The sequence below is a fragment of the Carcharodon carcharias genome, chromosome 17, assembly GCF_017639515.1.
Source record: "Carcharodon carcharias isolate sCarCar2 chromosome 17, sCarCar2.pri, whole genome shotgun sequence".
Lineage (NCBI taxonomy): Eukaryota > Metazoa > Chordata > Chondrichthyes > Lamniformes > Lamnidae > Carcharodon > Carcharodon carcharias.
This window is the reverse complement of record NC_054483.1, coordinates 30,800,330-30,813,447: the sequence shown is the minus strand read 5'-3', so window position 1 is coordinate 30,813,447 and position 13,118 is coordinate 30,800,330. Positions and strand designations below refer to the sequence as shown.

General features: G+C 44.2%; 1 protein-coding gene across 3 annotated transcripts in view; it reads left to right on the top strand.

The window, feature by feature from the left end:
- dbnlb (drebrin-like b) overlaps positions 1-12,814 on the top strand; it is a 34,942-nt gene extending 22,128 nt beyond the window's left edge. For 2 of the 3 annotated variants that reach the window (XM_041209622.1, XM_041209624.1), the window contains 7 exons: positions 810-884; positions 1,757-1,868; positions 3,771-3,863; positions 5,868-5,939; positions 7,021-7,151; positions 8,427-8,532; positions 11,165-12,814. In XM_041209622.1, coding sequence (XP_041065556.1) covers positions 810-884; positions 1,757-1,868; positions 3,771-3,863; positions 5,868-5,939; positions 7,021-7,151; positions 8,427-8,532; positions 11,165-11,307 — 732 coding nt within the window. In that variant the 3' untranslated portion in view covers positions 11,308-12,814. The remainder of the gene's footprint in view (positions 1-809; positions 885-1,756; positions 1,869-3,770; positions 3,864-5,867; positions 5,940-7,020; positions 7,152-8,426; positions 8,533-11,164) is intronic. The other variant, XM_041209623.1, reaches the window with a different exon arrangement.
- Positions 12,815-13,118: the final 304 nt, after the last annotated feature.

Below are 13,118 nucleotides of genomic sequence, written 5' to 3'. Positions count from 1 at the left end.
AAGGAGAGATTGACAAAGATGTCATGGAGACAAGACAAAGGGAGTGTTAACGGTAGTGGTGAAGACTAAAGAAAGTGCTGATAATGGCATAAAGGTAAAAGCAGAATGTGTTAATAGCAGAACAAGGGCCAGCACTCTGTGAAAGTCAACATAGAAACAAGTGACAGGTGACCCTGTGGAGGGGGGACATTGGGGAAAAAGAAAAATGAATAAATATATAAATAAACATTAAAATTTTTAAAAACACAATTGGATAAAAGGGGGTAAAGATGGAGGAGAGTATTCATGGTCTCAAGTTGTTGAATTCAATGTTAAGTCCAGAAGGCTGTAAAGCGCCTAGTCAGAAGATGAAGTGCTGCCCTTCATCAAACACTACCAGGACAGGTGCAGCACGGGGTTAGATACAGAGTGAAGCTCCCTCTACACTGTCCCATCAAACACCCCCAGGACAGGTACAGCACGGGGTTAGATACAGAGTAAAGCTCCCTCTACACTGCCCCATCAAACACCCCCAGGACAGGTACAGCACGGGGTTAGATACAGAGTAAAGCTCCTTCTACACTGTCCCCATCAAACACTCCCAAGGTCTTCACTCATTGGCTGTTTTGAGCGAAGCATCATGGAATGTGACTTTTCTGTACAAATTCTCCAAACCTTGTTGACATTGCAACTTGTTAACTCAGTTCGCTGTTCTCTGATCAGGTTCCTTCCCTGGCCTTTCTGGACATAGTGTGAGGGTAGTTTCGCCAGCTTTATGGAAGTCTCTGAGTCACAAAGCTGCCTCTAACGCCGTCTTGGTGTTTTTTCAGAATGAGCAGGAGCAGGAATACCAGGCGGCGATGCGCAAGGGCTTTAAGAGAAGTCAGTCGATCGAGAAGGCGACGGTATGCGGACTTTCTGTTTGCTCCACTATCCTGTTCCTGTACGATATGTGAAAGTATTGTTGTGTTTCTATCCTCGCGTGACAAAGTGCCTTGGAATGCTTAACAAGAAGCTGAGGCTGGAGCCAAGGATTAATTGGAAAAAAGAGATGCAAGGCACTGGCCCTTCTGAAGGGGGGGTGGGGGAGGGGAACATCTAGAATAACCTTAGAGTTAGAATGAGGCTGTTCAAGAGTGGCCTCAGGTAGCACTTCCTCACATGTAGTTGAAAACTGCAATTCTCTGCCATAAAATTATTGAGGCTGGGGTTGCTTCAAAATTTCGGAACTGAAATTGGAGAATTATTGTGAGGCAAGAGTTTTGAAGTCAGTGAAGTACCTTGACTTGTAGCTATTGCTGTGAAGTAGGCAAATGCGGTGGTCAATTTCACACAGCAAACTCTCACAACTTGACAGCAATGAAAGAACTGGCCACTTAATCTCTTTTTGATGGTATGGGCTAAAGAATAATATTGGAAAGGAAGTGTCCACTTGAGAGGGTAGATGCAGTCTCTGTCTCCTCCAAATCTGGATTTATGGGTTCAAGTGCCTGGATGGAACCACCAACCTTTTGACTCAGGTGTGTGTGCTACCCACATGGAACGTTGGTAGACATTTACAGTGGCTAAGTTACAACTGGTGCTTTGGAGAAAATAGATGAAATATTGCAATTATTTTTCCTTGTATGTTAAGGGGTGTATGGCAATGAACAAGTGGGGAGTGTGGTTTCAGCTGAGCCCTGTCTGCTGCTGTGGGGTCTGGATAGTGCTGGTGTAGAGCTTTTCAATCATACCTGGGACTCTCCATTCTCACCACCCGTTGTTGATCTCATTGCAGGAGGCCGCGTCCATCATTTCTCAGAGATCAGTGAATCCGAAGGAGCTGTTCAAGGACCGCGAGCGCGGCATGGCCGGAGACTCCTCTTCATTCAGTGCAAGCACGCAACCAGGTACCGGAGAAGGACCATCTTCTGCTTGTTTTTCTCCTCTTATCTCTGCCCACAGCCAGGAATTTGCTGAATGCTTTTCACTCTCAGAAGGCAGCTTCAGTTAGCTAAACCTGCTTCCCATAGCAACCCGGGTGAGCTGTGAGTGGGATGGTGTGCCCTTGACTAACTGTTTACTGCCAGGTTTCATCAAATCTACTGAAAGTGAGCAACACATGTTTGCTTGGTGTCTCTTAACAGCCAGAAAAACAATTGCTGACCCAGCACCCAATTCTTACAGAGTGAAGAAATAAACACCGGAGTGAATCACTCAGACGTGTTTAGTTGCTTGGCAACTTGTCTTTTCGTGTTTCTCTGTCATAAATGACCAGATTCATTGAATTTGATGTTGCAGTTTCTTAGGGTGAGATTTAACCCCGTGACCCATGGTTTGCTGAAATGAACCTTAAAGCTGGTAATGTGGGAGCCAGGCATTGGCACTAACCCAACCTGTTGCTGCAAAGATTAGGCAATGGGAACTGAAGGAATGGCTGGTGCTTGTTGCATTTATATCCACACCAGGCATCTCAGGTTAAGAGACTTTCACTCCTGAGGTTAATTCCTTTTGCAGATTCCTTGGGATCTTTCTCAACAGACAGGTTTTCAATGTGAATGACTTGATACTGGTATTTGAGTTCAGTTCTTAGAATTGAGGTAACACCCACTCTTCCACTAACACACCAGCTGTGCTTCCTAGTTGCCATCCTTCTGTCAGTGCAAACAGTTTGTCCCAATCTGCTCAATCTCAACCCTCATCATTCAGAAGTCATTGATATAAATTTCCCAGTTTGTAAGATGCCCCAACTGCTTTGTAGTGCTTGGTGTGGGGAGTTGAGTCACACACCTGTACATGGAGAAAAGAGAAATTGGACTTTTGAATGCAGAGTGTGAATAACAGTTAATGGGAGGTGAGCTCTTTCTTGCTGTGTACTGTTTTGTTTACCACCCCACGCCATCATATAAAGACATAATCTCAAATGCATGGGATGATTTGTAAAATAATTGAGGGATTCAATTCAGATACTGTACAGTGGTGGTTTCAGCATGAGTTTTAGATTCTAGGCAGGATGTGGTTACAGCTTAGCTTCTTCCTGCTTCCTTTCATGATGGGTTGCTGATTGATTTTCATGTCTCTCATTCTCCGTCCCCACTCCCGGCAGCTTTTTGCAAGTTGGTATCAGCAAAACACTTCCTTGCTTCTGCCCTGTGCATGCTCTCATCTTGCATGCTGTGCTGTATCACGTGTACATTTTGCTTTTGTTATGAGCTTGTGTGGGAAAAGGCTGGATAGAACTACAGCCAGCCAAGATGCTCTGTAGATCCAGGGTGTTGCTCCCTGGCATTCGCTGTGAGGGCTGAGTGGAGCAGGTGCCTAAGAACACCAACCCTTCCAAGTCACACGCCATCTCAACATGGAAATGGATCACCGTTCATTCATTGTCACTAGATCAATATCCTGTAATTTCCAACATAACAGCAATGCAGGATTACGTTTACCATGCAGACTACAGTGGTTCAGGAAGACAGCTCACTGCCACCTTCTAAAGGGCAACCTTGGGTGGGCAACACCCATGTTCTGAGAAAGTATCTTTTAAAACAATTCTGATGTAATCCTGCGATACACAATTGCAGTAGTCTGTCAACACAGTATTGAAGATAATCCCTGAAAATGCATTTTCAAAGTTAATTAAAAAATTGAGGAGGGGATGAATGAAGCAGCTATTAGCTTAGCCATGTTGCTTGCCTCAAATGTGCAGAATAACCTGTCTTAGAATCTGTTGCTGTGATGCCTTGTATAGTGTTCTGATGACCGTGCTGCTTACTGTTGGTTCTGTTTTTCGCTTGCCTTTTGCTTTTTTCTGTCAGGCAAGCTCAGGAGCCCCTTCCTGCAGTCCCGGAGCAGCCAGCCAGAGTCCCCTCCTTCACCAGTTCGTTCAGAAGCCCAGCCAACACCACAAGGTTGGCACTTGCACTTGGAGATTTTGAGTTTGGATGGGGAGGCCAGCTCAAGGTAACGGAGGGGGTTGACTGACAAACCATCAGAGTGTAATGTGTCATTTTCGATTCCCAATCCTGCTGCCTCAGCTGTAGCTGTAATCTACAAGTAGACATTGAGCTGTCAGTGGTGCACAGTTATCACCTGCATCCCTGTGAATTGAATATCATAGCAGTGAGTCCCTCATTTTCATTGAAGCTCCTAGTGGTGTCAGTCAGCCCCTCGTGCTGGATCATGTGAACTGGATTACTCACACTGTAAATCAAGGTCATTCTCCTGAGGGGATATTTAATTTACAGCAGAGAAATTTGACCCAATTGGTCTCCGTCGGTATTTATGCTCCACAAAAGTGTTGTCCATGTGAATTCACCTAACCCTATTACCACAGTTTATCTAGCTTCCCATTTAATCCATCTATTTATTTGCTTCAATTCCCCCTTTAAGAAGCGAGTTCTACATTCTCACCATTCTCTATATAAAGACATTTCTCCTGAATTTGAATATCTTCTATCCGTTGCCTTGAGTTTTGGACTCCCAACAAGAAGAAACATCTTAAACAACAAACAAAAATAGCTGGAAAAACTCAGCAGGTCTGACAGCACCTGCGGAGAGGAACACAGTTAACGTTTCGAGTCCGTATGACTCTTCATCAGAACTAAGGAAATATAGAAATGAGGTGAAATATAAGCTGGTTGACAGGGATGGGACGGGTAGAGCTGGATAGAGGATCAGTGAAAGGTGGAGGCAAAGAAGAGATTGCCAAAGATGTCATGGCCAAAAGGACAAAGGGGTGTTGACAGTTGTGATATTATCTAAGGAATGTGCTAATGGGACATTAAGGGTAGCAAGCAGGACAAGCAAGTGGCAGATGGCCCTAGTGCGGGTGGGGTGGGGGGAGAAATCGAAATGGGCTAAAAGGTGGAGATAAAACGATAGATCAAAATACATTTTAAAATAGGTGGGAAAAGAAAAACATGTTAAAAAGATGATAAATTATTGGAAAAAAGGGATCAGAAAAGGGGTGGGGATGGAGGAGAGATGGAGATGGAGTTCATGATCTGAAGTTGTTGAACTCAATATTCAGTCTGGAAGGCTGTAAAGTGCCTAGTCAGAAGATGAGGTGCTGTTCCTCCAGTTTGCGTTGAGCTTCACACTGGAACATTGCAACAGGCCAAGGACGGACATGTGGGCAAGAGAGCAGGGTGGAGTGTTGAAATGGCAAGCGACAGGGAGGTCTGGGTCATGCTTGTGGACAGACCGAAGGTGTTCCGCAAAGCGGTCACCCAGTCTGCGTTTGGTCTCTCCAATGTAGAGGAGACCGCATTGGGAGCAGCAAAACATCTTCTCTGTCTGTCCTGTGAAACCCTTCCAAAACTTTGAAGATCTCTATCAAACCACCAGCCCCACCCCCCAACCCTTCTCTTTTCTCGAACAAAGACCCCCAACCTGTTCAGCCTTTACTGCAAGTTAATAATTGCTCAGTTCTGGCATCATCCTTGTCAATTTTTTGTGCATCTTCAGTGCCTCCATATCCTTTATATAATATGGAGACCAAAACTCGGCACAGTATTCCAAGTTTGATCTAACCAAGGTTGATACAACTTCAACGTAAACCTTTTGTTCTCCGGTGTGAAGTTATATATCTGTCAAATCTGTGTTTTGCATCTGGACCACATTGTAATAACCGCATCATAAACAAGTGACTTGAATTTAAAACCTTCTTGAAAGTGACCAGATTTGCAGTGTTTGGTTTGCAGAAGCTTTGTTGCTGTAGTCTGAGAGTTTCAATTACCAAACAACCCCCTCATTGATCCACCACCCCCCCTTCCCAACCTTGTTTCTTTTCTGTTAATAAATGATTTCTGATCTTAAAAGCATGTTGCAGTTTTATCAGCACGTTGTTTAGAAAGTTTAAGTGCTTGGTGTCTTGTTGAAGAACTTAAATGTTTACATGCACTCCTCACCAGAGACTCTACAGAATGCTCCAGAAAGGGTGGAAACACAACCACAGGAAGAAGACCTGCAGACTGAGTGGAATGGTATGTCTGTGGGTGTGAGTTCGGTTCCATTTTTTGTAATGCTGGAGGAATGCTTACTGGGGAGTTTAACTTGCTTTTATGAGCAACATCATCTCAATTGCAACACAAAAACAAAATTTACCTGGAAAAACTCAGCAGGTCTGGCAGCATCGGCGGAGAAGCCAGCTAGCATCTTCTCTGCTGATGCTGCCCGAACTGCTGAGTTTTTCCAGGTAATTCTGTTTTTGTTTTGGATTTCCAGCATCCGCAGTTTTTGTTTTTATCATCTCAATTGCTTTCAGCCCACTATTGTCTTTCAGTTGAGATGTGAAAATGTTCCTGTTTGTGCATACTCCTGTGACACACCTTGGGGTATATTACCACTTTAAAGACCTTGTATAAATGCAAGTTGATGTACTGCAGTTGCCATTAGAGCAGCACCTCCCATAACAGATGGATTTCCTGTTGTGAGGAGACTCTGCTCTTGCCATCTTCTGGTCACATGCTATGAAAATGGGGAGGGTCTGCACAAAACCGCTGACAACCCCACATTTGATTTATGGATCAACTCAATTTGATGGCATTAAGCCTTCTTGCCACCTTGCTGTTCAGTTGCTGCAGTAGAATAAATGCTAGTGTATCTGGAATGTTTTGTGGGCGACCATTTTGCGAAGGAAAGGTCCTTGGGGCAAACGGCTCAGTGGGTCCATGTGATGGGATTTGGGCTTTGTGTTGAAGCAGGAGCTCAGCTGTTGTATTGATTCGAACTCTTCTGATCTCCCTGGACTACAATGCCTCCGCGAGGTTTCCCCATTCTACCAACACTAGGTGTGTTTGGTTCTTACCCTGGAGCCCTGTAGAGTAAATGGCTAATCTCACATCCCTGAGTGTTAGACATGTGGTGGTGAAAATTGAGGAGACATGGGACAGGATAGATGTTACCGAATCATTTGAAAGGTCTGTGTGTTTAGGCGTGATAGCCTGGCGATAATGGCTATCTGAGGTGTGTGCATGCAGGAGATGTGTCACTCTCACTGGAGTTTCTGTCTCTGAACAGCTATTTGTTTTGTTGATTTTTTTTTTCTTTATACTCAACAAACAGATGAGAAGGCTGAGAGTAAAGAAGGTTATAGCTGGCAGTTCCACCATTCCGAAACATTAGAGCAGGAAGATGTCTACGAGGATCCTGATGCACGTGTGCAAGAGCAAGACAGCCACGAGCCTGTTAGTGCCGTAAGTGCCTTCCAAAGCTACCTTCCTTGCTTTAACTCTTCCCAACCCCCACCACCATCCCCGGCTCTCTTCCTTGCCCCTGGCACACACTGCACTTACCTGCCTGGATCAGTTTTTCCCTGGCGCTGAGTCCACACAATTTAACAGAGCCTGGAGCCCATATTTAAGTCTGGCCTCCATACCCTGGCCTCTGACAATGAGTGGCACCAGCCATGGCTGGAAGACTCTACATCCATCTCTGCAAATGGGACACAATTATTCATTCAGTTTTCCATTTATAATCAGTGATCTGAATGTGTGTAATTCATGAGCAGCACTGAGCAACATATCTAAAACTAACTACTACCCATTCCTCACAAAAAAAACTTTTTTGAAGTAGGAACAGGGGTAGGCTATGCTGATCTATACCAAGATGACACTTCCATTTCTTACCTGACCATTCTGGATGACAGATGCAGACCAATCTCCACTTGATCCGAAATGAATTTGGGTATTTCAGTGGAATTGGCTGAGTCAGTGCCAGACAGCTACCAATGAATCTCATTGAGCACTGACGCATGCCCCAAGAGCAAGTTATTATGTACAGCTTGTATTAACAGTATTTCCTGTGGTCTGTAACTGGTTAGGTTGAACAAGGCAGTTCACTTGTGGTTAGACTGAAGTGTTACCATGCACTGGGCTAGTTTAGTTCAAAGATAGGAGGTTAAGGGCCGATCCAGTGGAGGATTTTGAACTTATTGAAGGGACAGGCCGGAGTAATTAGAAGCAGGCGATTCTTGCTGATTGAGAGGCTTGGCTCGGGACATCTGGTCCGACCCCAGCTGGAGGATTGTGTTCAATTCTGGGGCCTGCACTTTTAGCCCTTGGAGAGGATGCAGAGGAGATTTACTGGAAGGGTACCAGCGATGAGGATTTTCAGTTATGTCAAGAAGCTGGGATTGGTCTTAAAAGAGGGAATATTTAATAGGGGTGGTCAAAATGTTAGGGGTTTTGATCAATAGGCAGTAACTGTTCCCAGTGGCAGCAGAATTGGGTAGCCGTGGACACGGATTTAAGATAATCGGTAAACAAACCAAGAGAAAGTGAGAATTTTTAATGTGATTGAATTGTTATCTGGAATTTGCTGCTTGAAAAGGTGTTGGAAGCAGATTCAATTGTAATTTTGAAAAGGGAATGGGATAAATACTCAAAAGTAACATTTTTCAGTCAAACAATTCTGTATTGTATTTATTTTCCAGTCTCTCTCTCTCTCTCTCTCTCTCTCTCTATATTCAGGACATTGGAGGTCAGGCTGCCACTGAAGACACCAATGTGTACCAACCTGTGGCAGAGAGTCAATACCAAGGACTTTGTGCTCGGGCACTATATGACTACCAGGCTGGTAGGTACATGTATCAAGATCGTATTGGCCAAGCCATTCATCAACTTGAGCTCAATAGGCAGATGAACCTTTTGATTTCCATTTGTTTATGTTCAGTAAGCCTGTTGGAATCCATTCATGTTAAATTCAAGGCCTTTGGAGGAGAACTTGAATCCCTTTACGCCCAATTTTCGGGCATAAGACAGTTGCAACAACAATCAGTTTCAGGAAACAATGTCTTGTGTCCTGAGATGTGTGCCCCTGATATTGGATCAACCTGTTTTCCAAATGCTGGGAAGGCCTCCGAAAACTGCTGTCCCTTGCTTCTGTGAATGAGGAGCAATGCCTGTTTTAACCCCTGCTGTTTGGCCTTCTCCAATCAGGCTTTCCAGTTGTGGAGAAGACGTAGTGACTGGCTGGACAAGCTAATTTTCATGTGCAACCAGGAAGAGTAGGAGTGCTGCCTCCTGGCTCCAAAGCACCCCCAAAGGCAGCCACCTGTGATCTACAGGGGCTGAGGTTCCACATTTCATGCCTTTACTTACTGCTTTTCACTTTGTGATCCGGAGTCACTGCTGCAGTATATAACGTGCATCTGTGCATGGGGTGTTTTCACTGGACGTACAGTCGCAGTGCCTGTTATGTCACTGCCCACGATGCCACAGGTAGCTGCCTGCACCAAAAATGGGACCATCTGTAACATTGAGTAACAAGTGCAGCATCAATAAAATGTGCTCTTTTTTTATCATGGTTAAGGATTGCAGTTTTCACAAACATTAACCCCCAAAGCACAGTGTTACGACTACAGCTGATGTTATTTGCTGAGGCAGCCAGACCCCAGAGGGAAACTTGTGTTACTGATCATAACCTTTTTTTTGTATTTTTAAAACAAGGGAAAGAACTACAGTCCGAGGATCGTAGAATCTCAGTAATGCTTTCAGGACTTTAAAAGATTTACTAACAAGAACAAAAAAAACTTAAGCGCACAAAATTAAAATAACAGTTAAAACAGTCTTACAAAACATTTCCCCCCCCAAAAAAATCCCATTTTGTCAGGACACACAAATAAGATATTTGGCAACAGCTCCCTTAAAGATTTTTAACCATCAAATCCAGCAAAACTATGGAAGGCAAAATCTGCTGTCACTTGAGTAAAGATATACCACACAACTTCTCACTCTCTTCCACCCTGCTGTGGAAATCCAAAAGAAAGGCTCAGAAACACTGCTTTCTGAAAACAGTCTTCTCTGGCTTGAAAGCTCGACGACTGCTTCAATTTCTTAACTTTCACACCTTTTCCTAGCACAGATCTGGCCTCCCCCTCTCAGCCACATCACTCAGATCAACGTCTTTCCTTAAATACCCCTTTCCCCTTTCATCTTAGATTCCATTGTCCTAAACACCTCTTTGAACTCAACTTTTTCAAAATATAAAAATATTTCATGTTTTCCTATTACATCCACTTGCGGGTCAAATAAAATTTAACAACCTTCCCTTGTTTACTTATGAAACATTTGTAAGTTGCAAAAGTCCCTTGTCACTTCTAAACTCCCCTTTGAAATTTAACACCTGAAAAGCCAAGTCCTTACCTATCACCTAATGCAAATTTTAAAACCCAACCCATTTACCCATACATTCAACTTCACCACAGCCTCTCATTACAAATGCATGCATCAAGCATCTTTACTTTTCAAATCTCATTTCCCAGAGACAAGCTGTCTTGACTAACCTTCTCTCAGTTTAATTTATCATGGACAGACACATGCACACACTCACTCTTCTTTACAGAATACCACCATATTCTCAAAATATTTAAAGAAAAAGAAACATGCACCTTCACAACAGTTAAAAATCCTGGAATCATGATTGCAATTTGCCTGCCCCACTGGTCACCCCGGTCCCGACTGCTCAATGCTTCCCTTATTTGCTGTCCTGCTCTCTCGCTGCCCACAAGTGGCCAGCAGGCAGTATGTAGGGTGAGTAAGTGGGTAATGAGCATTCAAAGGGTGCACAATGATGATGGCACTGACTTCCCATTCCAGTTCCGTGGCAGGAGATACGGTATAACCTCAAACCTCACTCAGTCTTCTGTACTTGTGACACATACTTAGGTGTGGTGAAGCATTGGATGGTATTTTAGTGGAGTTAATTGCCAAAGTGTAGCCATTTGCACTAAGGTTACCAAGTCTGGATGCATGCCTGGAAGTTTCATCATATAATCTCCCATCCCCACTTTGCCACCATTGGCCCATTCAGCAGCCAATAGAATGATTGTCAACACTCAGGCTGACAGCAATTTCCTCAATGCTGATATTTTTTAACGAATAAACACAAGGGTTCAAAGAATTTCTGAACGCCTCTGATTTTTCTCCCAGAGGCTCCAGGGCAATTTCTGTGAAAACAACTCATTCTAATAACCCTGGCCTGTCCCTTCATTAAGTTACAAAACGTGAGAAAGAAAATATGGCTTTCTTATCAGCATGGAATCAGCTCCACTAATCAATCTCTCTCCTCTCTCTCTCTCTCTCTCTCTGTTGCCCCTCTCTATATATTTCCCTGCTTCCTTCTTGTCTCAATCCATCCCCACAACCACCACTCCTTCCTCACTCTTTCTCCCCCCCGCCCCACCCACTCTCCTGTTGGATAATTGCAGCTGATGAAACAGAGATATCTTTTGATCCTGATGATATCCTGACCAGAATCGAGCAGATTGATGAGGGCTGGTGGCGGGGCTACGCAGTGGATGGTAGTTTCGGGATGTTTCCAGCCAATTACGTGGAGCTCCTGAGTGGTTAATCAGTGCACAAATCGTTGGATGCGCTGGTCCATCCTGGTACTCAAACTGCCACCTGATCAGCACCAAGAAGATCTTGTTCTCAATCGCCAATCACAAGCCAAATCTACTCAGTGCCTCAAGCTTTCCTTATCTCATTTTAGCAGAGAGGGTGTTGGCCAGGTTGGGAGGGGAGAGACAGTTGAGGAGAGGGAAGCTTTCCGCCTTTATTGCTCCAAGTGCTGGCGTTATAACCACTAGAGGAGGATCATTTCCCCTCGTGCCTGTTTCCCTCACCCTTCCACCAGCCCCTGCCCATCCACCCCCCCTACCCCCATGCCAGTGTGAGGATGTACTTGGCCAGGGGACAGTGAGGGTGGTGCAATACAGGGACTCGAACACTTTGGGCTAGATTGGCGTATTCGGGGAAATGGGACAGGGTTAGATTCGAATGAGGGCTCACCAGTGACCAAGATAGTGGAGATTAATGTTTTTGCTAATACCGCATTTTTGTGATAAGACTTTGATGTTTATTTTATTGCTAGGTGTTGTACACTTGGCAAATCATTTTTTGGCGCTAATTAAGAGGGCTGTGAGCTTTGGACCTTGGCTTTAAGTAGCACTATGACTGAGCGGTAACACAAAAGCAAAGTACTGCAGAAGCTGGGAACCTGAAATATGCAGAGACCAGACACAGCCTGGGCAGGGATAGACACAATGAATATTTCAGCTTAATGGTCTTTGCTCAGAATTGGAATTTGTTCAGACCTCAGCAGCTTTAAAGCAAATACAGAGCCAGAGTGTGAAATGGAGAGGTCTCTGACAGCACTAATCTCTTGCTCCCAGTAGGATCTCAATAACAGGAGCACAATAAAATCCCACCACATCCTACCGCTCTCCATAACCCCCATCCCCTTTCCCCCTTCAGTATTACCTGACCCTTGCCCACCCTCTTCAGCAAGGAATGAAATCTTTCCTGACATTGGCACTGTTCCTTGTGTTCGGGGCTGGGGGCTGGAGAGAGAGGGGGTGGTGGGGGGCGGGGAGAATTGAGAGAACCCTGGATTAGATCCAGCTCCAGCACCCCCTTTCCTACTTCACCCCTGCATCAGACGCCGAGACTGCCCTGCTTAGCCTTTACGTATTGCAGTGCTTGAGAGTCGAGAGTTGGATCACCTGAGGTTTTGCTGACTAGAAAATGCAGGCTTTATTTGGGTTTTAATTAAGAGACTGTCTAAAAATGTTAACAATTGTGAATCCTGATTTTTGAAATGATTTGTTTTGAAAAATGTCAATCATGTAAAAACAACGTATTGATTGTTTCCCAAGCATATCTCAAGCCTGTATTACTGTCAGAGTCTTCTCCAAAGACACAATTTTACAGATCTAGAATGCGAGATTATGGTTTTGTATTGGGTCACTAACATTCCTTGAACATGCGACTAACTGAGAAAGTTCCCTCGCATCACTTGTCTGCTTTCCTCACTTGGTCACTTGTTGAATTGTCATTTAATAAAGGTGTTTTGTTTTTTTGGGTCTTGACGTTTCTGGTTGTGTTTGCACAGAAGAGGAGGTTTCCATATCTTGTTAGACTATTCTATGTTTTGCTCCTCAAATATCTGCAAGTTCATCTGTCTCCTGTCATGTTCTTCACAAGGAGTTAGAATGTTATACCTGGAATTGCACACTGATGCTCCTGGCCTACTACTTTCAACGCCTGTCATCATTATCTGGGCATTTATCACATTGCTGTTTGTGGGATCTTGTAAATTGGCTGCCACATTTCCTACATTACAACAGTGGGTATACTTCAAAAAGTGTTTCACTGGCTGTA